This window comes from Branchiostoma floridae, chromosome 13 (genome assembly GCF_000003815.2).
Source record: "Branchiostoma floridae strain S238N-H82 chromosome 13, Bfl_VNyyK, whole genome shotgun sequence".
Taxonomy (NCBI): Eukaryota; Metazoa; Chordata; class Leptocardii; order Amphioxiformes; family Branchiostomatidae; genus Branchiostoma; species Branchiostoma floridae.
In genome coordinates, this window is record NC_049991.1 from 2,951,647 (window position 1) to 2,977,478 (window position 25,832).

The 25,832-nt window shown below is 41.6% G+C and overlaps 1 protein-coding gene across 1 annotated transcript in view; it reads left to right on the plus strand.

Moving 5' to 3' along the window:
• Positions 1 to 25,832, plus strand: part of LOC118429333 (serine/threonine-protein kinase SMG1-like) — an 85,971-nt gene that overhangs the window by 54,711 nt on the left and 5,428 nt on the right. Inside the window, exons 41-71 of the mRNA XM_035839814.1 lie at positions 325 to 580; positions 2,623 to 2,793; positions 3,398 to 3,630; positions 4,377 to 4,475; positions 5,411 to 5,567; positions 6,297 to 6,457; positions 7,006 to 7,159; positions 7,751 to 7,870; positions 8,592 to 8,860; positions 9,334 to 9,548; positions 10,094 to 10,124; positions 10,620 to 10,719; positions 11,131 to 11,203; positions 11,726 to 11,793; positions 12,228 to 12,332; positions 12,742 to 12,827; positions 13,998 to 14,151; positions 14,776 to 14,869; positions 15,544 to 15,642; positions 16,361 to 16,479; positions 17,489 to 17,569; positions 18,188 to 18,373; positions 19,309 to 19,399; positions 19,932 to 20,059; positions 20,467 to 20,638; positions 21,514 to 21,677; positions 22,303 to 22,725; positions 23,521 to 23,697; positions 24,204 to 24,328; positions 24,796 to 24,874; positions 25,193 to 25,318. Of these exons, the coding sequence (XP_035695707.1) occupies positions 325 to 580; positions 2,623 to 2,793; positions 3,398 to 3,630; positions 4,377 to 4,475; positions 5,411 to 5,567; positions 6,297 to 6,457; positions 7,006 to 7,159; positions 7,751 to 7,870; positions 8,592 to 8,860; positions 9,334 to 9,548; positions 10,094 to 10,124; positions 10,620 to 10,719; positions 11,131 to 11,203; positions 11,726 to 11,793; positions 12,228 to 12,332; positions 12,742 to 12,827; positions 13,998 to 14,151; positions 14,776 to 14,869; positions 15,544 to 15,642; positions 16,361 to 16,479; positions 17,489 to 17,569; positions 18,188 to 18,373; positions 19,309 to 19,399; positions 19,932 to 20,059; positions 20,467 to 20,638; positions 21,514 to 21,677; positions 22,303 to 22,725; positions 23,521 to 23,697; positions 24,204 to 24,328; positions 24,796 to 24,874; positions 25,193 to 25,318 (4,516 nt within the window). The remainder of the gene's footprint in view (positions 1 to 324; positions 581 to 2,622; positions 2,794 to 3,397; positions 3,631 to 4,376; positions 4,476 to 5,410; positions 5,568 to 6,296; positions 6,458 to 7,005; positions 7,160 to 7,750; positions 7,871 to 8,591; positions 8,861 to 9,333; positions 9,549 to 10,093; positions 10,125 to 10,619; positions 10,720 to 11,130; positions 11,204 to 11,725; positions 11,794 to 12,227; positions 12,333 to 12,741; positions 12,828 to 13,997; positions 14,152 to 14,775; positions 14,870 to 15,543; positions 15,643 to 16,360; positions 16,480 to 17,488; positions 17,570 to 18,187; positions 18,374 to 19,308; positions 19,400 to 19,931; positions 20,060 to 20,466; positions 20,639 to 21,513; positions 21,678 to 22,302; positions 22,726 to 23,520; positions 23,698 to 24,203; positions 24,329 to 24,795; positions 24,875 to 25,192; positions 25,319 to 25,832) is intronic.

The window sequence follows — 25,832 nt, forward strand, 5'->3', positions numbered from 1 at the left end:
CCCTGAATACTATTTCCACATCTTAGTTTATTGCCTAAAAGTTGTCGAAAGGCCTTGCTTTGAACAAGCCCATTAAAATGTTGTGTCCCGAGAGTAAGTAGGAGAGAGGGACCGAGCAAGTGCAAGAGAATGAGAGAGAGACAGACAGAGAGAGAGAGAGAGAGAGAGAGATTTTAAGACTTGATGTAATCTTTTTCCTCAGTGTGATTGCGGACACCCTGTCCAAGCACAACCTGTCCATGGTGTCACAAGAGTGAGTGAAAGAGAGAGGATGAGAGAGAATGAAACGAGTCATCTAAAAGTTGCTGTCATCTTTTTCCTCAGTGCCATAGTGGACACCCTGTCCAAGCACAACCCGTCCATGGTGTCCCAGGTCCAGACGATGGTGTCGGAGCTGCGGAGAGTGACCCTGCTGTGGGAGGAGCTGTGGTTCGGCGCCCTGAACCAGCACCACGGGGACATCACGCGCAGAATCCACCAACTGGAGGACGAGGTGAAGCGCGTGCTGAGTAACACCACGCTGAGCCACGAGGAGAAGTCCGCCATCATACTGGAGAAACACAATGCCATTCTCAAACCTGTGAGTTCATGTCTATGTAGGGAACATTTAATGGTTTTAGATAGTGTGGTTTTAAATCATACTGGAGAATCACAACACCATTCTCGATCCTGTGAGTTCATGTCTATGTAGGGAACTTTAAATACTTTTAGATAGTGGTTTTAAATCATACTGGAGAAACACAACGCCATTCTCAAACCTGTGAGTTCATGTCTATGTAGGGAACTTTTAATGGTTTTAGATAGTGTGGTTTTAAATCATACTGGAGAAACACAACGCCATTCTCAAACCTGTGAGTTCATGTCTATATAGGGAACTTTGAATGCTTTTAGGTAGTGTGGTTTTAAATTATACTGCAGAAACACAACACCATTCTCAAACCTGTGAGTTCATGTCTATGTAGGGAACTTTTGATAGTTTTAGATACTGTGATTTTAAATCATACTGGAGAAACACAACACCATTCTCAAACCTGTGAGTTCATGTCTATGTAGGGAACTTTTAATAGTTTTAGATACTGTGATTTTAAATCATACTGGAGAAACACAACACCATTCTCAAACCTGTGAGTTCATGTCTATGTAGGGAACTTTTAATGGTTTTAGATAGTGTGATTTTAAATCATACTGGAGAAACACAACACCATTCTCAAACCTGTGAGTTCATGTCTATGTAGGGAACTTTTAATGCTTTTAGATAGTGTGATTTTAAATCATACTGGAGAAACACAACACCATTCTCAAACCTGTGAGTTCATGTCTATGTAGGGAACTTTTAATGGTTTTAGATAGTCTGATTTTAAATCATACTGGAGAAACACAATGCCATTCTCAAACCTGTGAGTTCATGTCTATATAGGGAACTTTTAATGGTTTTATAGTGTGATTTTAAATCATACTGCAGAAACACAATGCCATTCTTAAACCTGTGAGTTCATGTCTATGTAGGGAACTTATAATACTTTTAGATAGTGTGGTTTTAAATCATACTGGAGAAACACAACGCCATTCTCAAACCTGTGACTTCATGTCTATAGTATAAATATGGGACCTTTAGTCATTGCATTGTGACTGACTATCCAGTAACTGTGCCATGACAGTCTATTTTGTCGGTATACTACTGAAAGACAAAAAGGGCGCAGTCACATTCGTCTTAAAATCATCATACAATCATAACCTTAAGGGTATTCTTTGGATAGCTGTGCATTTGCGATATAAAATTCAGCTGTCTTGGTACCCAAAAGGCTGTTTTCCCGAAATAAGACCTTTGTTGGCAGTTGGTTTTGTCACTGCCTGTTCAAATCAAAATCACATAGGAAAAATACAAGTACGACGTAGCCCAAAACCGTCTTTCTTTATGAGCTGGCATGTGTCCAAATTTCTTTTGCATGCAGGCTGACAGGAAGTAATGTTTAGCACATGGCTCAAAGTCATTTTTTTTTTTTTTACTCAATGGTCACCACGTAACAAGGCCTCAAGGCCACTCAATGTTACGGGTTACATTATTGGAACTGTAACAGCAACTCTTCGCCCTAGGTCAGAAACATCATGATTGAGACCAGCCCAATTGCTCACTGTGAGTGAGGACTAACTGACCCAATAGGCGAAGCAGGGGTTACGAGGGCTGCTCGGGAGATTCCCTACCCCTATTTTGGCCGGAATGGTTTGATCCGCTCGGGTGGATGTTCGCACATGTGGCGGTTTCTTTAACGTGCATAGGGTATGGCTCTCCCCACACACGGGACCTCCATTTAACGTCCTATCCGAGGGACGACTCATTTTTCACTTGAGTAAAGTGAGGAAAGTCGTGTAAAGTGCCTTTCCCAAGGGCACAAGACCGGCAACACGGCAGGCGGATTCGAACCGGCGACCTCTCGGTCACGGGCCGAATACAATACCACTGTGCTACGCGGCCCCACAAGTCATGCAAGAACCCAAGTATGCTGTGTGCCCAAGAATTATGTGTGACATGACATGTTAGATTTTATCAAGAAATTTACAAAAACTTGCACAGAGGTTCTCAGGTATGAAGTTTATTTCAATATCCTATTTCCTTTGCTTTAGACTGTGTTTGCCATGGAGCATCTGAAGGCCATCACGGACCAGCCGGGAGAGACGCCACACGAGCGATGGTTCCAGGACACATACGAGAAACACATCGAGGAAGCGCTGAACAAACTGAAGAACCCTCCCAACCCCAGCACCCCTCAGAACTCGTGGGTCATGTTTAAACAGGTAACCCTCCCAACCCCAGCACCCCTCAGAACTTGTGGGTCATGTTTAAACAGGTGGGAAGTTCACTAAACTAAGCTAAAGTTGCCATACATCACATTGTGATGCGTAGGCCAGGCACCATAGCCCTGGGGTCACACGTAGGTCACTACAGCAGGGGGCTAGTCCACTGATAGTGTAGTGTGTTAAACTTTCATTATCTTTCTCTTAGCAGAGAAAGAAGTATATACCATTTTTTAAGAGAGTCTTTGATATGACCCAGCTACAGCATCCAATCTTCCTTGGTGGCCTCTCATCCAAGTACTGTCTGGACTGTATGTTGTTTAACTTCCGAGATCGAGGGATCAGGTGTGTCCGGGGTGTGGGTTTCCCAAACAGGGGACCTCAATTTGATGTCCTATCAAAGGGATGGCCCTAGTCGAAGCTAGGTACTCATTTTTCACCTGAGTGAAGTGAGGAAAGTCGTGATAAGTGCCTTTCCCAAGGGTACAAGATCAGTGACATGGCAGGCTTCGAACCCAGGTCGTCTTGGGTCTCAGCCGAAAGCATTGCTGGTTACACCATGTTATGCAGTGTTACTCACTCTGATGACAATGTTATTTTCCAGCTGCATCACGTACTGCAACAGAGGGCGCAAAAACGATCCACCAGCGTCCTCAAACTGGACGAGATCAGCCCCAAACTGGCGGAGATGACGGACACCGTTATCGCTCTCCCAGGGAGCAGCCTGTCGTCGGCGCAGCAGGACGTCACGATCTCAGGGTTCTGTAACACGGTCACCATCCTGCCCACTAAGACGAAACCCAAGAAGATCATGTTGATGGGCTCTGATGGGAAGAGGTATTGGAAGACCATTCTAGTCACATTACTTAGTCCATTGCTAAAAGACTGTCTAGCTAGTATCACTGCTGTTGTTGAGCAAGATGTATTGTAGTTATGCTGCTGTCCTTGGTCCAGTGTTTTAACAATTACTGTCCTTCTAACGAGCAAAAGGTTTTTTGCAACATTGCTGTCCTTGGTACTGGAAGATCATTTGTTAAAATGTTACTGTCCCTGATGCTGAAAGATCACTTGTTGTAATATTCCTGGCCCATGTTCTGAAAGGTCATCGTTGTGATATTGCTGTCCCTGGGCTGAAGTTCATTGTTGTAACATCGCTGTCCCTGGTACTGAAAAGTCATTGTTGTAACATCGCTGTCCCTGGTGCTGAAAGGTCATTGTTGTAACATTGCTGTACCAGGAAGATTTTGTTTGTTTGTATTGTTGCCATTGATTGTGTAAAAGGTAATCGTTATGATATTGCTGCATTGCATGCTAATGCTGTAATAAAACATCCGTGCTGAATTACACTTAAACAGTGTTGTTCCTGGTTTCATAAAAATGTCCAAGTATCAATACTATCTTCAGTCCTGGAAGACATCTCAAGTAAGGATACTGTCCCTGTTGCAAAAACCGTTCTGGTTAAATGTTGTGTATAATGCTTATTACATGTTGTATTTTGTATCTCATACTTCAAACACACATATTTTAATTGCTGTTCTGTTGAAATTCTGCCCTTTAACATGATAACTGTTCTCTTCCAAAAGGTACACATACCTGTTCAAGGGACTTGAGGATCTACACCTGGACGAACGCATCATGCAGTTCCTGTCTATCGTCAACAACATGTTCGCCAAAGTCAACAGGTACACATCAACAATGTATTTCACAAAGAACTTGGCAATGGAATTTCTAAGCAATGTGATGCAGACAATAGCAAGGATAAACAAGTCCACTAGCCCTATTGTCCAGGGCAAGTGAAAGTGCTGTTCGGGCAAGTGCATGTCCTACCCCACTTGTCCAATCGGGCAAGTAAGATTTTTCCATTGATTTTAGTGCAATTTTGATATACTTGTTACTCTTTACAGTCATGACATCAAGCAATTGTCTACAGAGAATTCCATTGCTGGAAGTGAAAATGCATATACTAGTAACAGTCACATTTGAATTTTGGCCAAGTGAAAAATTGGTTCGGGCAAGTACATTTTTTATGTGCTTGCCCGATATGACAAGTGAATTTTTGAAAACTTGTCTAACCCTGCAATAGTATTAGACGTTTTTTCTGGCACGGACAAGCTATGATGATTATGATTATGATGATGATGACTGGTTTATACAAACAATTCAAATGTACAAGCCTCTGATGGCAGCCCTAAAGCTAAATTAACAGGCTAGTTTACAATTACAGTTGACATTAAAATCTGTTAAAACTATTTTACACAATGTCATCATAAAGTAAGATGATCTGCACAATGTCGCCATTAAGCAAGTTTTAAAAAAAATAATTTTGCCCATTCCGTCCTCTGTGACGGACAAAAGTCGATATGTAAAGATGTAAAAAAACTGCCTTTTATTGTGTAATATTTTACCAAGACAGATGCTGTTGAACAGCTTAGTCTACCAGCAAAATTTACACCTCAAAATGCAGGAAATAGCATTTCAAAGGGTCTAGATTTCAAAATTTTCCAGGGGAGAATGGCGCGACATCTCGCGCTTGAGGATTAAAAATCAAGGGGACAGAAAATGATTGTAGGCTGGCTGCAACCCTGGTGCGGATGATGTTGATTTGTTGTTTTTTCAGGCACCAGAGCCCCAGGTACCATGCCAGGCACTACTCGGTCACCCCGCTAGGCCCCAGGTCTGGCCTGATACAGTGGGTGGACGGGGCAACCCCTTTGTTTGGACTGTACAAGAGATGGCAGCAGAGGGAGGCAACCATCGCTGCCATGAAGCAACAGGTAAAGGGATTGGGTATTCCATTGCAAATTGCTTGGCATGTTTTTTTTTTTAAACTTTGATAAACCATTACTGTCCTTAGTACTGAAAAATCATTTGTTGTAATGGTGTTTTCCCTGGTGCTGGAAGGTCATTGTGGTAGCATTGCCGTTGTTCCTGATACTGAAAGGTCATTGTTGTAGCATAACTGTCCATGGTGCTGAAGTCATTTATTATAATGTATCATTGCTGTCCCTGCTACTGAAAGGTTATTGTTGTAATGTTGCTGTCCCTGGTGCTGAAAGGTTATTTGCTGTAGAAATGCTGTCCCTGGTGCTGGAAGATCATTTATTGTGACACTGCTGTCCCTGTGGTGAAAGAACATCTGTTGAGTAATGCTGTCCCTGGTGCTGAAAGGTTATAATTGCAATGCTGTCTATGGTGCTGAAGTCATTAATTGCATTTAATCATTGCTGTCCCTGCTACTTAAAGGTCATTGTTTTAGCATTGCTGTCCCTGGTGCTGAAAGGTCCTTGTTGTAACACTGCTGTTCTTAATGTTGAAAGGTCATTTTTGTGGCTTCCCTAGCTACGGGACTGAGTGTGAGTGAGTGTTCATGTTACTGAAAGGTCATTGTTGTAACATTGCTGTCCCTGCTACTGAAAGGTCAATGTTGTAGAATTCGCTGCCCCTGTCACTGGAAGGTCATAGTTGTAACATTGCTGTCTCTGCATTCCCTGCCCATTCACCAGGGCTCCAGTAGCAGTGGAGGCAGCACCCAGGGGCTGAACACAGCGCCCATCATGCGCCCCAGCGAGCTGTACTACAGTAAGATCACCCCCCTACTGAAGGAGAAAGGTGTGACGGACCTGTCTAACAGGAAGGAGTGGCCACCACGAGACCTGCTGGCGAGGTAATGGACACCCTTTCTAACCCCAAACTTCACAAAATTAAAGCTTGTTCCAAATCCTTACTGCACCATATCGTGCATTGGGCAGCATCCAGCTTCGTTTTTGTAGACCTGGGCCACACAGTATGGAAGGCTTTTAGCTAGGATTGTATCATAGGGAGTCCAAATTTGTAGGTAGCATGCTTGGTCAATCGGAATTTCATGCTCGTCAGAGAATCTGCTCCCGTGTCTTCAGGGCATCTAGTGCATCCAATTTTTTCTTATTTTTAGAATGCGCACTGGACGCATGCCTGGCTAAAAGCCTGCAATAAGGGGGGAGTCAACCAGTTATAGCATGTGTGTGTTCAACTACCATACTCATTGCCAAATGGTGACTGATAAGCAGAGAAAGCATCATGTACCATTTTATAGACTTTGGTATGACAGAGATCATGCTCACAGCCTTCTGAATGCAAAGCAAACATTCTTCTACCCTCTTAGCCATTGCATGAAATTCTTGCACACTACCATTATTTGCTGTTCTCTAAACTTTTGTTTGTTTATTTTGACAGAGAACTGTGGTGCTCCTGCAGTAGTGCGGTAGAGTGGTGGCGCGTCACGCAGCTGTACTGTCGCTCCACGGCCGTCATGTCCATGGTGGGGTACATCATCGGACTGGGGGACCGCCATCTGGACAACATACTCATCGACCTCAACACAGGAGAGGTGCGGATTTTTAGGGGCTCCCTTTAGCAGCTATGCTTTCTGTCATGTTCAGTTTTTTTTTTCTAGAAAAAATAGCACAGTGGTGTAAGCGAGCAGATCAACAAAACAAGGGGATGGTTTGAATTTTATTCCTTCTGTAGTATGGACTAAATGGCCTATTCTAAGGCTTCTTGAGGGGAGGAGTTACTGTGAGGTCATACTTAAAGATTGGCCACATGTGACCTAATAGTATCCCTTGTCAAACTGAATTTTATGCTTCTCACAGAATCTTCTCACCTGGTTAGGAAGTGGGTACACCCCTCTTCCTCTCTTAAGAAAAATGGCGGATGTAAATCTTGTAGACATGTGCCAGAATTCTGCTGCTTGCATGGTCTGTAGAATGATTGTTATGTGGTTTTGCCAGCACTATGAGTAGAGCTACTTTTACCACATTTTTGGCAATTCCTCAGTGGCGGGGCCAACAAGTCAGTATAGTGATGAGTTAACATTTCTAAGTTTTGAAAAGGATTTCAGTGGCAGCTATTCCTGTTGGTATAGAGTCTCTAGAATGTGGTTAGTACTCATTGTACTCAAGTACTTTTTTTGTGCTAGGTGGTACACATTGACTACAACGTGTGTTTTGAGAAGGGGAAAGGCCTGCGTGTGCCAGAGAGAGTTCCGTTCCGTATGACTCAAAACATCGAGGCAGGGCTCGGGCCCACTGGAGTGGAGGTAAGTGTTCTAACTAAAAGTGTTCAAGTAAGGTCTCTGATGAACACATGTAACACTGGTTCACCTTTATCCGAGGGTAACCTATATTCGTTGTTTGTAAGAAAAAACGTTTGAAGTAAACGGACGGTGATTTCAAATCGGAACATTTTGAACATATGGCAAATTTGAAGCCACAGTCCACAGATTTAATACTCCTAAATGTGCTGGTTTGAAAGAAAACGGATAAACGTCACCCCACGGATAAAGGTGAAGTAGCGTCAGATGTAAGCCTTGCTTTTGTGGTATGCAATTATTCAACTTGAAATACTTGACCAAATGATATGTCAAACTAAAAAGATAGCATTTGCAAGCAAGTACATGACACTTAAATTTCTACCTTCACATGGCCTAGCCTGACAATTTGTGCTGCTCTTTTTCTTACATCCACACATTCTTATGTATGGTAACCAGCCTCTCTAGTTCTGTCCTAAACCATTTGCTACATAATCTAAGCAAACACCACAGGGTGTCTGCTACTTTACCAGTAACCATGGTAGTCATCTGGTCCAGGTCATTCATTGACCTTATTTGTTCGGAGAGGAAGAAGAAGAAACAGAGCAAAAACAATATGTTTCCTTCCCATAGAGGTAAACATAAAAAATTTGAAGAAGAAACAGTACGGGTTGTTTTGTACAAAAAGAGTAGCTCATTTGAATTTTTGTTGGCTGTTTTACCTTTAAAGGGCCTTTTCCGACTGTCAAGTGAACAAGTGCTCAAGCTGATGCGGAAGGGGAGGGAGACCCTCCTCACCCTCCTGGAGGCATTTGTGTACGATCCCCTTGTGGACTGGACCACCGGCCACGAGGGGGGATACGTTGGGGCTGTGTATGGGGGAGGGCAGACATCTACAAATGATGCCAGGCAGAGCAGGAAGGAGATGGAAAAAGAAATCACTCGCAGTCTGTTTTCGTCCCGTGTGGCGGAGATGAAAGTCAACTGGTTCAAAAACAGGTATTTTTCCTTTATTCCTCCAAGAGAGACTTTCAAAATGCTTGGTAGAGTCTCTAACACTTCCACAATATTGATACATCTACAATGTACATGCACACTTTGTCTTGTAGATGTTAGAATTTTCTGGCAACTATAGAGAGGAATTCTGTCAACATATGTGGGTCTCTTAAAAAGGACTAATTTTTGGTATTCTATTTTATCTGCACTCCTCTGTTAGCATAGTATGACACTCTTGTCTACTTTGTACTTTTTAAGTCGTGTATTGTCTTAGAATATGTATGTTTTTTAAATGTGTGTTAAGGCATATGACTTAGAACATTTACCTAGCCCCGCTTGGTATGAATGTACAACAAAGGTCTTTCATCTACATGTATGTAATTTATGAGATGCAAATGTTGGTAAGCACACATCCGAAGTGCTTACGTTAGGCAAGGCTTTGACACAGCATGTGATGGCGTAATTTCCCGTCGCAGGGACGAGATGGTTTCGGCCCTGCCGAGACTGCAGGAAACGCTGGAGGAACACCTGGAGTCCCAGCGGCAGCTGCAGCAAGTCGGCAGCAGTAACTCCACCCTGCTGCAGCAGAAATGCCTGCTGGAAGCTGCACTGCAGGACCCTCACCATTCACTACATTCCCTACAGCACAGGTTAGTGTCCAGCACCACACACTACATTCCCTACAGCACAGGTTAGTGTCCAGCACCACTCACTACATTCCCTACAGCACAGGTTAGTGTTCAGCACCACTCACTACATTCCCTACAGCACAGGTTAGTGTTCAGCACCACTCACTACATTCCCTACAGCACAGGTTAGTGTCCAGCACCACTCACTACATTCCCTACAGCACAGGTTAGTGTTCAGCACCACTCACTACATTCCCTACAGCACAGGTTAGTGTCCAGCACCACTCACTACATTCCCTACAGCACAGGTTAGTGTTCAGCACCACTCACTACATTCCCTACAGCACAGGTTAGTGTCCAGCACCACACACTACATTCCCTACAGCACAGGTTAGTGTCCAGCACCACACACTACATTCCCTACAGCACAGGTTAGTGTCCAGCACCACTCACTACATTCCCTACAGCACAGGTTAGTGTTCAGCACCACTCACTACATTCCCTACAGCACAGGTTAGTGTTCAGCACCACTCACTACATTCCCTACAGCACAGGTTAGTGTTCAGCACCACTCACTACATTCCCTACAGCACAGGTTAGTGTCCAGCACCACTCACTACATTCCCTACAGCACAGGTTAGTGATTTATACATCCTTTACAATAGATCTTGTTGGTGGTTGGTTCTGTCACGGCCTGCTTGAAAGCCTATGACATCGAATCGTACAAGAGCTTTCAACGTATGTTAATGCAACCCATACTGACAAACTTAACAAAAGAAAATTATTTGATATGCTACATTTATCTTTTTCTTAAATTGCATACCTGGTGATCATAACCAGACGCATAACTGGACAGATTTTATTTGATACACTCTACTGAGAAGGACCCCTGCTCATTTTGATAAGTGTGGTGGGTTCTTTAACATGCTTAAGGTGTTCTTCTCCTCAAACAAGGGACTTCCATTAAGCGTTCTATCAGAGAGACATCCCTAGTTTCACCTGAGTCGATAGGACCTGGTATAAAGTGCCTAGGGAATGTAAACTTGTACATAGTACATTGTAGCTACAGAAGATGGTATGGCATGGTGGCCTTTGTGGTTATACCCCCCTCACATTAGGCGAAAATTGATCGGACAACCAGAACACCAGAAGGTGCTACAGGTTAGGAACATGGTACAGGAGGCTATCCAGGAGAAACTGAACGAGTGTGAACACTGGACGAAACAACACCAGGTCTGTTGGGCCCATTCTCAGTCTTTAGTATTTTACATGTAACAGTGAGCAGATTATTATTGGATTGAGCAGAGTACTTTGGACAAATGCTTCTAGACCTTTAACTTCTATACCTATGTGTCAGATATTTTGTGGGAAGGTTCTATGTTACATGATGCATCATAATACCCCCCATTGAGAGTCGTCATGCTTCATTAAAAACTTTGGAGGAAAATTTCAAAATTTTCTGGGAAAATTTCGAAATTCTCTTGAAAACTTTCAAAATTGATTAACTTGGAACTTGTAGCTTTATTGGCACATACACAATACATGGACTTTCGATGGTGCATAATTTTTGGTTGAAGAGATTTAAAGTTGTGAACATCAAAATCATTTTTAGGAATGTAATGTGTCTTTTGTTACCTCTAACAGTGGGCATTGGTCATCCTGAAGGGTCCACAGCTGTCACAACTGTGCTCAGAAGTGTCCACCAGATTGGAGCTCGGTAAGTTAGAACTTTGGTGGTTTCTTTCACAGATCTTCGTTAATGGTATCAACTATATAGAGCACTGCACAATATCCTATCAATGGTTTATACATGTACGTTGGGCAGGCTTTTAGCTAGGATTTTATAATAGGGAGTCCAAACTTGTTGGTGAGTCGCGGTAAGTGACTATTGTAAGGGGGTCTGGGGGCATCCAACCTCCATGGTGGAGTTTTTGATGATTTTGAGTTAAAACAGTGCATTCTAAGGTATCCCAAGAGGCAAAAATACTGTTACAGATGTCACAGAAGAAGACTGTGACCACAGATGACCTGGTTGCATCCCTGGTCAATCAGAATTTCATGCTTGTCAGAGGATTTACTCCCCAGCATAGGGCGTCCAGGGGCATCAAATTTCTTGTTATTCTAAGAAAAGTGCGTCCAGATGACTCGTTGACGCATGCCTGGCTAAAAGCCTGACGTTGGGCGCAAGTAGATGCATGACTATGTGTGTTTTGTTAACCACTATCTATTTACCACACAGGTGTTCCCAGCTATGTTTCTGCCATCAGCTTCCTACAGAATGCTGGGCAAGGTCATACAGTTACACAGGTTAGTTTTCATCTGTCTATATGGAAAAGTACTTATGTGCACATAGCAGACATCAATGCCAGAAGTAGTGCTAAAAGGATTCACTAGATATCTGACAATGATCCATTTGATTTTGATTTTGATTGTACCAAACTTGTAAGTCAAAATGACTTCGTTAATGCATTGTAGTACAGTGGAAGCCGCTTGATTGCACACCCAATTTGCCAGCGAATCCCGTGCAATTATCCGGCGTGTGCGATAATGCAAAGTTACCCAGTTGGACCGCACCGCCACAGGATTTTGGGATTCCGTGCAATTGACCGAAGTGTGCGTTTATCCGACGTGCAATTAACTGGCTTCCACTGTAGTAGTATAGAAGACCTAGTAGAAGACCCGATAGTACACATTATCTGTATCTGGAAACCTAACTATTTTGCTGTTTTCCCATGTATCAGTGTGAACAGGTAGATGGTGAGCTGTCCCAGATGCTGTACCAGAGACGTACTGTCCTGCACAGCTGTCTGGAGGTGCTGTCAACCTACAGCACCATTGTCGCACAGGTAGGACTCTACACAGCTTCAGTGTAGCATCCCAGCAATAGTGGTTATCCCAAATAGACAAGCACTTACAAGAAGTTAGGTCATAGGTTCCAGAATCGTTCATCAAAGGCTATCTCATTTCCTGTCCATAATTTCCTGCTGTATGCTTGTAATCTCTGTTGTGTTATATGATCCATTGAGAAATTGCATACATTAGGCAGAATCAGAGAAATGTACAAATGTACAAAACCAAAAATTCACGACTCTAGAAACAATTCAGGTAGTTATGAGGTCTTCTACTTATTGTTTGTGATAATATGTATGTGTAAACAGTACGTATTAGATTTTTAATGTTTAACTTTGGAAGTTTAACAGTAAAAACAAGAATGATAATCATGCATTGTTGTTGTTGTTGTTGTTGTTTGCACAGTTTCCAGAGAGCTATCGTGAGCTGAACCGTTTCCACAGCTGGCACCACTGGCTACAGGAACTCATCTGTGACTTCTCCTCACACAGGTGGGTGTGGTTAACTCTATATTGATCTACTCATCTTAAATGACCAATGAGAAGTCCCCTAGGGTCAGCCAAGGGTCAGTATTGGTTAAATGTTCTCTATATGTGTACCATATTCTCTGATTGGCTGATAGCTACCAGCAAAGGTGGAAACCCAAGGTATATTACATGTATAATTTATGATTATGTCATACCTGGATCAAGGTAACATTTGATATGGGTGTTCCAAGCCGGGTGATCACTTGCTGTATCACATGGGGATCTACTTGTTTCATTTGGCCATCCATCAAATAAATCGAAGGCATTCTGTGTGAGTCCAGTGCAGCTCTGTTGAGATTTTGAATACCGACTTCGGACGTTGTGTTCTATCTGTGTACAGGCTGCAGGCAATGCTTTTTGTAGAAAAACTTTAAAAACGACATGGCAAATAAGGTTGGAAGTAAACATAGAATACAACACAGTGTATTCCGTATCACCCAAGGTACCAACCTGACCATGGGTAGAATCACCCGAAGGCCGAAGGGAGGGCTGTGACCGAGGGAACATGTATTTAATTTATGTCATACTCACCTGAGAAAACACATGTTTTGATGCAAAATGCACCAAAAGTTGAGAAAATTTGGTGATAGTAGTAGTACCAAATTTCCCACGAACATAAATTGTTTCAACAGTAATGTTCCAAGTACGAATCAGGTATTCGTATTTTGAAATCAGCGAGCACAGAAACCGTACGAATTATTCGATAGAAGCCTGTGTGATACAACTTTGAAGCCTATGTGGTACGGCTTTTTTAGTTTTTATCACACATTATCCTTTGTATCAAACATTATCGCGGCCCAGGTATGACATACATGTAATTATAAAGATTGAGCTATCATTCCAAATGCTCACTACAGGTGTCAGGAGATTCTGTCTCTGTTTGAGTCCAAGTACGGTGCACAAAGACACACAGGCAGATATACATTGTATGCAACCCAAAACATACCCTTCTTGTCAAAGGTAAAGACTTAACTGTCTTTTCACACTACAGGTGTCAGGAGATTCTGTCTCTTTTTGAGTCCAAGTACGGTGCATGCAATTACACAAAGACACACAGGCAGATATACATGTATGCAACCCAAAACATACCCTTCTTGTCAAAGGTAAAGACTTAACTGTCTTTTCACACTACAGGTGTCAGGAGATTCTGTCTCTGTTTGAGTCCAAGTATGGTGGGAAGGACATTGCATCCCACACCATGACATCCCACCTTGTGTCCACCAACGAGTTCAAACTACAGGGCTTCATCACCGAGGCCAACTCCAAACTCCTCAAGGTTCTTAATCTGGTTTGTATCTGTAATGCATGCTACATGAATTTGTTCAAGATCAAGCGTTCAAAACTGGTGTAAATTTCTGCATGCTATCTTTGTAGTTTGGTTTGTTAATTTCAAATGTCAACAATATGTGTATACCAAACAAAAGTGCTGTTACATATGGTTTGTAATGTGTAATGTATTGCGTAATATGAACTGTTCAAAATCTACCAGTAGCAATGGTGGAAATTTATGCATGCTGTCAATTTCAAATTTCAACAGTGTGACTGTATAGGGACCAAAAGTGTGATGTTTAAAGACAGGTTTTTGCTATCTTACGAAACAAGCTGAAGAACATGTTTTGCTTGTTCTATTACCTTATGCCCCCATTCCACAAGAGGTTGTAACTGCTGATTAACAAAGATGCCAGATTGCTAAGTAAATTAAACTAAATTTCATGGAACAAACCTTAAAGTTTTTATGTGGTACATGTGTTTTGCTTGCCTGTAAATCATATTTTTTCATTATATTCCAGTTATGAAATCAAGGGTCACACAAATCCACTTTTGGTCCCTTTGCCGTCTAGTGGAAAGATTGCCTAAATCTAAACTTTGACCCTAATATGACACCACTGTTGTTACACCCCCCTCCCCATAGTTGTGTGAGCGCCGCAGTCACGAGTGCCACGAAAGCTCTTCACTGGTCACGGCTGTAAAAGACACCTCTTCCAACATTCAACAGTTCATCATTGGTAAGATACAGTCGCATGTACATGTACATGTACTAGGTGCTTATAACAATGATCTTAGAATTGGAGACCATGGTCGATTATGTACCTGGTTTTAAGGTTCCAGCGCTAAATGTCACTTTAATGATGGCTAGCCTGGGTACCATCCGGGTAGTTGTTTGCTCCTATGTTCGCTACCCGTCTGGGGTACTGTATATTCAAATCTGTTGGTGGTGATGTCAGTTAATGAGCGAATTAAGGAATGGGTTCTAGAGTGCTCGTTTGATGACATTACTCTAGATCTGCCCTCCTGCAAACAGACAGAGGCGTTTCAGGCGTTGAAACGAATGTTTGAACGAGTATTGAACCCATTTCTTAATTTGCCAATGAGCGCGCCCATCTAAAATTTGGATGATCCCAGACGATAAAGATGTCAAGCTTCCCAGACAGAATAGCAGAGGAGCGTCAGTCACTGTATGTAGTGTGCAATGAAAGTCAGAGCGAGAAGCGAGTGTATATGGTGTACTTGTATAATGAATGTCGGAGCGAACTACGTTAATTTTGTACTATCCGGATGGTACTCGGGCTAAATGATGGCAAGGATTTAAGCGAAACATATTAAATTAGCTTCCATGATTTTGGAACTCTGCTGAGTTGAATGGTGTTTCCTAGTGGTAAAGTGTTTTTTGTGTTTGCAGACAATGGAGTGAGTGGAGTGTCCAGCCTGACGTGTGTCGTCGTCACGGCGCTGTGTGCTCTGAACCGCCGCTGTCTGGTCATGGAGGGGGCAGCTGCAGGTATATATATAGACTGCCATTTTTTATTTCTTTCATGTTCATTACTCTGAAACAATAATTTCTGTGTTGGGCATTGCTGACAAATGTTACAAAAATGTAGCTGTGAAAGTCTGCTGAGAAATGTCATGCAAAGGTAACTTATATCTAAATAGGTTTTCATAATGCGTCACAGGAAAAGTACACTTTCAGAGACATATTTTGTCTGAAAATCATATTCAGAGCAACTCTGTGGTCTGTTACAAATGTCTGCCAATCTGTAACAATAGCTGATGATTGAGAACACAGGGCAAATTACTGCTAATAGATATGTCATTTATAGAGCTTGCAGACTTGTCAGAAGATTCATTTTTGTGCTGTGTAACAGAGGCATAAGAATTCACTCTGGGCCAGCTACCATTTTCAATATGTCATTGTAGAATAAAGGCACCAACAGACAATTAGGGACTGGAACGCCCTTCAGTGCAGTACTGTGGAGGCAGCGACTTTTAACATCTTTAAGTCGCTGGCTGCCGCAGAATAATCCAAGTTACTACAATCCCGGACTGCTCAATGGTGACGGACCAGGCATGGTAAATGGACTAATGCGTAACGGATCATAGTTGATAAGACAGAAGTAAACCGACGCGTATGCGCACCACAAAAAGCCATAATATTCTACATGAAGAATGTGGGCTTTCAAAGAAGAAGAAGGAGAAGACAACATGTTTTCTTTGTGCAGCTGCCGGAGACAGACTGATGGACCTGACGTCACGAGACGGGGACTGGTTCCTGGATGAACTGTGCAGCATGAGCGGAAATGTTACCCAGCTCATCACTGTGCTGAAGGAACACCCTCTGGTAGGGATTTCAATCTCAGGGAAAACTTTTTGAGACCTTCAGCTTGGCTTGAAGGAATGTACAGTGCAGGGCTCTAGCCAGCGTCCATTTTTCCATCAATTGACGGAAATTTGCTGCGTCTGACGGAAAAATTTTAAAACCAATCCGTCAACCTTGAGAGACAAAAATCCTTGATGGAAGCTACAGACAGCCTGGGGACGCCATCCATGGCTGTAAAAGCCACACACTGTTTGTTTTACTATTGTTATGCTTGTTGACACTGTGTGTCGGCGCTGTTTCGCATACGATAATCTCATTAAAACCCGTTTTTCAAGGTATCAATGGCAACATTTACTAGTTTGTAGTGTCATAGGGAAAATGAATTTTCGCGATTTTCACAAGGATGAGAATTGGCTGACGGAAAAAAGTTTCGAGCTGGCTAGAGCCCTGGTACAGTCAAACCTGTATAAGTGGCCACCTTTGCATAGTGTCCACCTGGCCATTGCAGTCACTTTTTGTCAGTCCTTTGGATTTTTCCCATTGACCTAAGCATTAAGAAATAGTCTATAGCGTCCTCCTCTCCAATTCAACACGGCCACACAATTTCAGATACAGAAACACTGCCTATTGCGACCATACAGCGACCGTATGTCACCTTGCGCCCGGTTTAAAATTGTAATTTGCGAGGATTTGGATTTCCCGACAAGGTCATTTTAGCGGCAGCGGAAGGTGCAAGTCTTTGTCGGTGAATTTACCAACATCAAGACAATGTTACTTTGTGAGAAAGATTAATGGGTGCTGATAAACATGTGTAACTTATTGATCATGGTCAATTGATCAACAATTTGTTTATAGTGACATTTTCTCTATAATGGCCACCTGTCTAGATTTCTCCAGTCCCTTGAGTGGCCGCTATAGACAGGTTTGACTGTACTGTAAAAACAGAAATTCACTGTTTTTGATCATATTTCTACATATGTGGCAAAATGACGCAAAGATGTTTTTTAAAAAAATGCCTTGTTTGTTCCAGCTACAGTGTGCTGTGTCAGAAGTTGCTCAGAACAGCATGAATGCTGTCTTCACAGCAAATAAGGTGTACAACAGTCTACAGGTCAGTGCTGTCATGACATGCATTCTCCTGCTGCATTTAGCTATGTATAAAGAGGTTTTGTCTTTGCAAGATTGAAACCTTTAAGATAATTTTGGAACAAGACTACTGAAAAAATCTTTCATGACTTTCCAAACGACATGTGGTAGAAGTGAGTACATAACTTCATGTCCCTTGCAAAGATCTTTAGACGGAGGTCCCATATTTCAGAAGAGCACATTAAAGAACTAAAAACACTTTTAAATAGAGTAGCGGTCATTTTAGTCCAGATTGGGTTAAGATTTCCCCTTTATAATAACCGGCTCCACATACACAGTTGAGCTGGTCTCATGATGTTTCCCATGTAGGGAGAAGAGATGCTGTTACAGTTACAGTGTAACCTTGGTTTGCCCTTGAAGTGACCTTCACACCTTGAAGTGACATTCGGGTCTTGTTGCGTAGTGACCATTGGGTAAAAATAAAGAACTCAAAGCCTCTGTATTTTTCATCCAGGAGCTGAATGGTAATTTCCGGACCATCATCCTCCCCGAGGCGATGAAGTGACCTTCAGGTCTTGTTACGTACATGTAGTGACCATTGGGTAAAAATAAAGAACTCAAAGCCTCTGTATTTTTCATCCAGGAGCTGAATGGTAATTTCCGGACCATCATCCTGCCCGAGGCGATGAAGCTGATACAGTGTGAGGACCCGTCTGCCATGGCCCTGCTGGAAAGACTGGAGGGTCTGATAGAGGATACCGGGATGCCACTAGACGCACTGGTGTCCTCGCTACAGGTTCACCTACGGAAGGTCACTGTAGGGCTAGAGGTACACTACCAAAAATGATTTTTTTTGTGTGTATCTTGTTTTTCTTCCTCACAGAAAATTTATCTTCCAGGAAGAAAATTATTCTGTCCCCAAGAAATCGTAGAAAAAACGTGCTTGTCTATGGGGCAAGCAAATTTTTGCTTGAATTTTTGACACATTTTTGAGATTAATATTCTTACACGAAGAATACTTTTCTTCCATCAAGGGCGAAAATTCTTGTATTTCTTAAGAGTTATAAAAAAGCAAGCATTTCTAGAATTTTTTTCTTGCATCATAAGAATAAAACAAGATTTTACATAGAGTTCTAGAAAATTCTTAGGTGTGAGAAAAATTTTCTTCACCAAAGAAGAATAAGAAAATTGTTCTTTGTGTGAGAATTAAAATTTTTTGGTAGTTTCTTGTTTTGCTTGTTTTGCTTAGAATTTTATTCTACATTTTCTTCTTGCAAGTATTTTTTTCTTCATATAAGAATTGTCCATGGGGTAAGCAAAACGAGCAAAAATCATTTTTGGTAGTGTAGGAACAGGAATTTAACAGGGAACAGTTTGATTCCGGACGAACTCTTGAATTCCGGAAATCTTTGAAAATTTCAAAGTAGATTGACTAGTTGAATTAATATTTGTAGGTATGATACATCAAAGGATAATGAATATGTAGGTTGGAATTAGATGTCTCCACAAAGAAAGGTCTGCAGAATTCTGGCTCAGGGTCCCAGAATCCTGCATGGCTAAAAGCTTCTAACTCAAGTTCTGCTTCTCACCGCTATATGTATCCGATGTACTATCCTAGCATTGTCACTGTTTGAAGACATGATGCTTTTAGCTTTAAAGTCCATTTAAATCTAAGTCTAGATGAATCTTTAGAAACGTTTCTTAGTGTGAGCACTGTCATTCATCTAGAAGTGGGTAAAGTATTTGTTCTTTTGTTTTTTTTAGGTTGATGATTACAACGACGTCTTAGAAATAGTGGAGACTCTGAGGCAGAAATACGAGAGACTTCTTCAGCCTGAAGAGACAGAAACGGCAGGTGAGAAACACACCTTCCAAATCTGCACCTAATACACCCGTAGCCGTGACCAAGTTTGTTCTGTGGTTGTGCTAGATTGTACGGTTGTGAAAAGCACATGTTTTAAGACAATGCACCTTTTTGCATTGCATAAATTTGTGAAAACTCTGTGTGAATTAGACATCATTGTTTTATTGTGAATTCGCACAAAAGTGTTTTTTATTTTTATTTTTTTTAAGGCCCATTCACACTTGTGCATATATTCAAGTCCATAAAAAAATATAATTTTTTTTTGGCTTATGTAAAGTTTGCAGCCAAAGAAGTCAATTTTTCAGTTGATAACTAGGCTACACAATCAAAGGTGAATTTCAAAGTAAAATGCAACTTTTATACACACAAGTGTGAACAGGCAGTTGAGGTCTTTTATGTTTTTGGTGTCTTTGCACATATACATTAAGCCTGCACACTGGTAGACTGGTAGAACTTGAACACTAGTGTAAATGATCTTCTTTGTGTTAAGAAAGCACTCCAGTTTTGTTTTCGTTTCCCACAGAAAATGGCTTGCGACCTGTGACCCCTAACATGACCTCTGGCCAGATGTTGCTGGTTGGGTTCAACGGCCTCTTCACTATGGCGGAGACTGAGCTGAGCAGCCTGCTGCATCTACTGGACACCTTACAGGTAACACAGGTACTGCAGTTGGATGAGGACAATCTGAAGGAAACAGAAAGAATTGGCCACTACATCTGATTTAGGTTGTTTACATGGTTGGTGTGTGGGTGGATGCTTTAGGTGGGGGATGGTAAGTTCAATGTGTTAGTGGTCATTTAGTTTGTCAGTTTCTTGGTTGGTCAGTCAGATAGTTGGCAGATTGGTAAATGAATAGGTGGGCTCGTCAGTTGGTTATTCCATTGTCTTTAGAGACCATCTTCAAAATCATTCGTAAAACATGTACTAGCAAATTGCCTTTTGTGTGTCTCCAAGGTGCAATTTTCAGAATTTCGGATTTGGTCTTATGCAACGATATTGCATTTCTGGTTCATGGTCGGATAGGTAACCCTTCTCATGTGACGTTTCTCATTCGAAAGGTTCCAGCGGAGTGGCGTAAAGTCGACGTGGTGCGGGAAGCCCGCGGGATGCAGGCGTCGGTGTTCGGGGAGACAACGACCCAGCTCCTGTGGGACATCTTCCTGGTGAAGAGACTGCAGGCCATGCAGGACTACTTCAACTTGTGCAAGAAGATGGCTGCAAGTCTGACAGGTAACCCACATTTCTTTTATAACTTGTACAATCAGGGCTCAAAATTCATTTTGGTATAAGGTGCACTCGTGCACCCAGCTTAAGAAATTGGGTGCACTGAAAAAAATTTGTGTGCCCCACTTAAATTTAAGTTAACCTAATAATAAAACTTAGTTACAAGCTATCAAATTCTTAAACAAGTACCATGACAGACATTTTTATCATCTGTCTAACTTAAATGTCAAGAATATGATCTCTACTAGTATACTTTGATATCTTTACATACATAAACCCAAGAAAATATTTGCGTGCACCCTGTGCATCCACAGAAAATAATTGGGTGTACAGCTCTGATTTTTGGTGCACCTGGGTGCACATTCACCCAGTATTTCAAGCCCTGACAATGTAGTTGTCCTAGACCACAAATGTCTATAACTTGCAACTGAATGATGAGCAACATGATTTACATGGTATTCTTTGAAAGCTTGCATTATAAATCCATTTTCTTTTCTGACGATTTTACATTTTGTAGGACTAATTAGTGGGGAAAAGGATGTTTTCACAGTGTTTGAAGTTTTGGTTGAAACAGCTGTGTATGATAGAATTTCAAAACACAAATGTGCGGTGTTATGGTATTGGTGACAGCTAAGTATAAAACCACTGCAAATATGTTGCAATTTACAGTAACTTAAGCTTGCCACTGGCTTTGGGTGCATCAGAGATTGACAACATGGTCTTTACTTTGTAGCATATCCTTTCCAAAAATTTGTCTTGTCCCGTACAGTTTTTCATGTGTTTTGATTCCATGTTACAAGGATTAGCATTGTGGGTTTTTTCGCGATATACTAGAGGCTGCTATGTTGGATAAACTATGTATGAAACATTCCTTGGTCTAGCCACCACCTATGACAGTACCACACCCTCCCCGGGGCTGCCCAACGGACACATGAGCCCCTCCCACGCGGGGAAGGCGACCCAGGACGGTCCCATGCAGCTCCACAACGACGACCATCTGGTCAAACCCATCAAGAGATACATCGCAGACTTTGTCAGGCAACTGGTACGTAGTTTTATCTTGAATGTTTATGAAGCACCACTTAGCTAACATGTTGTGGAGGACAAAGACAACTTATGCTAATCGATACAAAATGTGTCTGAAGTTTGCTGAATTCGGGAATTTCTTCAGAACTCTTGAACTTGAAAACTTGTTGTGGTAGACAGTGCAAATACTACATGTATCTCAGGTAGAAGCACTAACATCTAAAAATAAACCGAAACTCATCCCTATTAGGCAAACACTCTGAGATTCAGAAACTCCCCGGTATTATATTGGACTCGTTTGTTAAACCAGTATGGTCATTAGTGTTTTGCACCGTATACCATGTGGAATTTAACATTTTATTCCATAAAATGATATTGTCTATTGTAAAGTACAGCTTGCATCATAATCAACGTATATTGGTAGATTTTGAGTCAGTGTAAAATGTTGTGATTTTATAATCAACACTAAGTCTTAAAAGACTTAGTGTTGATTATGTTTGTACATTGGTTTTCAATTCTGTTTTTTAAACTGTGACAAATCTATAAAGTCATCTTAAATTTTGGATCTTGACTCTCAAAAATGCTCTCATCTTTGTATTATGAATCCAGAAAGGAAGTGCTGATTTTGTGTGTTAATCTTGCAGGTGATTGGATACCCGTCACTGTCGCTAGGCTACACACTTTGCACCTTCATCAATGCCCTCGGAGTGGATATCGTGGCAGAGGTCAACGCAAAGGACGTCGGTGCCGAGTCCAGAGTGTCCATCGACGACCTCGCCAAGCTCACTGTGGACCACAACCTGAGGAACAACAGCTTCACACAGCCGCTGTTGGCTCAGGCATCCTCTCTAACCAGCACACATGACATCGCGTGGAGGAAGCACGACCTGGTGCGGCGCCTGGACGTGAACATCAACCAGTGTAAAGCGTCGGTACAGCGAGCGCAGCTGCAACTAGCGCGCTACCAGTGGTACCACGAGGACACGCTGCTGCAAACGGTCCACCACAGCGGGAGTTCCTCGCTGATCGCGCCCTCTCGTGCCTCCGTCATGTCGGACCTCAGAAAGGTATGGTACCCATAATTTCATTTATTTCTTCAGGAACTTATTCTCTCGGCAGAAAAGGAGGCTTTCGTTGTCTTTGAAGTTCGCATTCGAAACAGTTCAGAATCTATAGTACAGTAGAATCACAAAGTCTGGCCTCAGAAAGGTAATGATTTATTTCTTCATGATCAGGGACTTAATCTTTTGGCAGAAAAGGAAAGGAGGTTTTTGTTGGGTCTGAAGTTAGCATTTGAAACAATAATCATATAGCAGAATCACAAAGTTCGACCATACAAAGGTGCCATAACTTCATTTATTTCTTCAGAGACTTAATCTCTTGGTAGAAAAGGAAAGGAGGTTTTCGTTGTGTTTGAAGTTTGCATTTGAAACAATTCTATAGTATAATAGATACTTAGTGACTTACTTAATACTTGATCAGGTCTCCTCAGCTTGCTGAGTGGCCTGCATCAAGGCATTGACAGTAGATAATTGTAACAAAAGGCTTATTTGTGGGGCCAACACGAAAATGAATCTACCATAAACAGTTCATGATTTATAGTAAGCCACAAAGCTTTTTTCATAAAGAATCATCATCAAATGTATGAAAAATTATCATCAAATTTGATAAAGACAGCTCGAATGAAAAAGCACATTTGCTGACATGGAAGTTAGACTTAGTGTTGTTTCTGTTACTCTTATAAGTACAGGCATAATATAAATGTACAGAACTGTACCTCAAGCGCAGTACTGCAGTGTTCTGCTAGATGTCACACCTGTGCTTCAGCATTATTCATATGATTACATCATGTTACTGTACAGTACGTGCAGACCTTGGTTCAGCTGGACAGTGCTGTTGGGTCGGTTCAAGAGAGAAGCACACAGCTGGAAGCAGGCATCGCACAGAGGCTGAAATGGGCTGCAGGGGCGAACCCCTCCCTCCAAACCATGCTCATGGACTTTGAAGAGGCACAAAACAACAGAAACACTCTACTCATGGTACATATGGGAACATTTGTCAGCAAATGCTGAAAGATTCCCTCACTATAATTCACACTTTTTTTGAGTGGAAACATGAATAGTTCCCTCACTATATTTTATGCTTTCTTTGAGTGGAAACAATAGAACAACATCATGATTTCTGCAACCAATAATTGATTGTCACAACATATAAGAACACTTAACTGATGGTGTATACATGTATTGGAACATTTGCAAGCAGATGTGTAATATTTTCCCTTACCATATTTCACACTTTTTTGAGTGAAAAAATAGAGCAACACTATGATTTCTGTGTATAATATATATATATGATGAATATAACAAATTCAGATAATATTATTGAATCAAAGTTTTGAAGAAAAAGCTTCAGCGTCCAAGTCTACCAGGCAATATACAAACAGAACTGAAAGATGACAAGTTCGTATAATGCAGTCTTTCATTCATTGAGATGTTCAGTTTTGTTTGGGTCCTGGAATCATGGATTGAAATGTTGTCGTATTCAGAACGAGGGCCGGCGCGCCAGTGACGTATGTAAGCTGTGCAATGCTGTCCTACACTTCGAGGCTCTGCGGACAAGGACACCAGAGGCTATGCAGGCGGACGGGACCTTTCTGGCACTCATCAGGAGGTAAACACCCCATATTTGTTAATGTTATAGGCTATGTTTCTATCAGTATCATAAGGTTTTGGAACAAACCACGTCATGCCATGGGTAGAAAGCACTGCCTTTAGATTCATCTTTTATTCTTGATGTATCGTCAAAACTGTCAAAGATGACCACTCGGGACTAACAGTTAGTTGCTTTAGACAGTATTCTTAATGTTTGTATCATTGGAAAAATCATCTGAGGGACGACCCAAATGTGGTCATAATGGCCAGATGGTCCTCATGCAAAGATCGTCTCTTGTACAGGTTTTACAATCATTCTCTATTCTGTTCTTTGAGTGCAATTTTGTTGTAGGAAACCTACCATATTGAATCTACCTCATTATAACTTCAAGGCATACTTTTTTCTGTCATCTTATATGTGTATGTATAAATGATTATGCTGTACTGAATAAGGTTCATTGATGATATTTTGATAACATTATACAGGTGTGAAGAGAGTTCCCGGCTGTTGGAATCCTGCACCACAACAGTTGCTGACATGGAACAGACACTCATACAGATGTTGGTGGGTACATGACTTGGATGGATGTGAAAACACCAAAAAGCATTTATAGGCATATGATATTGTATTAAGAGCACCATGAAGAATTACACCTCTTTGACAAGTGAAATTAAGATTTACTAGACTTAGTGTGATTTTGATGTGTAAAATAAGAAATGTATTCAAAAAGGAATGTATTCAATTCTGCGGCAGTAAATGTATGGAAACGCATGTTATGAATTGGCAGTGAAAAGGTCACTGTGAAAACTGTAAAATCAAATTAAAAAAAAATCACCTCAGAAGGTTTTACGATTTACAGTACCATAATGCCTTTTTTCGTAGACTCCCAGTCTGGAGCAGCCAATCGGAGAGTCTTGGTTCCACACGTTACACCAGCTGGTGGTACAGGAGATGTCTGTACAGCAGAGCAGGGCTGCCGAACAGGAGATGGGTGTGGAGACAACCAGGGTATGGTCACAACCATAGTCAGGGGTGCCCTCTAGCAACACACAGCAGTACTGCACTGGCACATCATATCAAGAAACAGAACCAATATTCTGGATACAATTATTAAAAAGGAAATGTGACAGATGCATATATGGGATTGAAGTAGACACGTATGCATGCTTTGGTCATACCAAACTTTGTATAATATTTATGAATGATTAATATGAGATTTAATCATGGATTGCATTTATTGATTAACAAATATGGAGTCAAACCATTGATCACTCCATGTATACAAGTAAGTCCTAAGTATTGGATTCTAGTACACTTGTAAGAAAACTGCACAAGACATATTTACACTGTGATAATGTTCAATACAGACCTGACCAGGTGATAACTTTGGTTATCACATGGGGCTGTACTCTTATCACATGGGCTTCCATAGAATTATTCTAACACACTTTGCATGCGATGAGTGCATTTGGATACCAGACTCAGACACAAGAATTGATGTTGTTACAATTTTTGTTTGAAG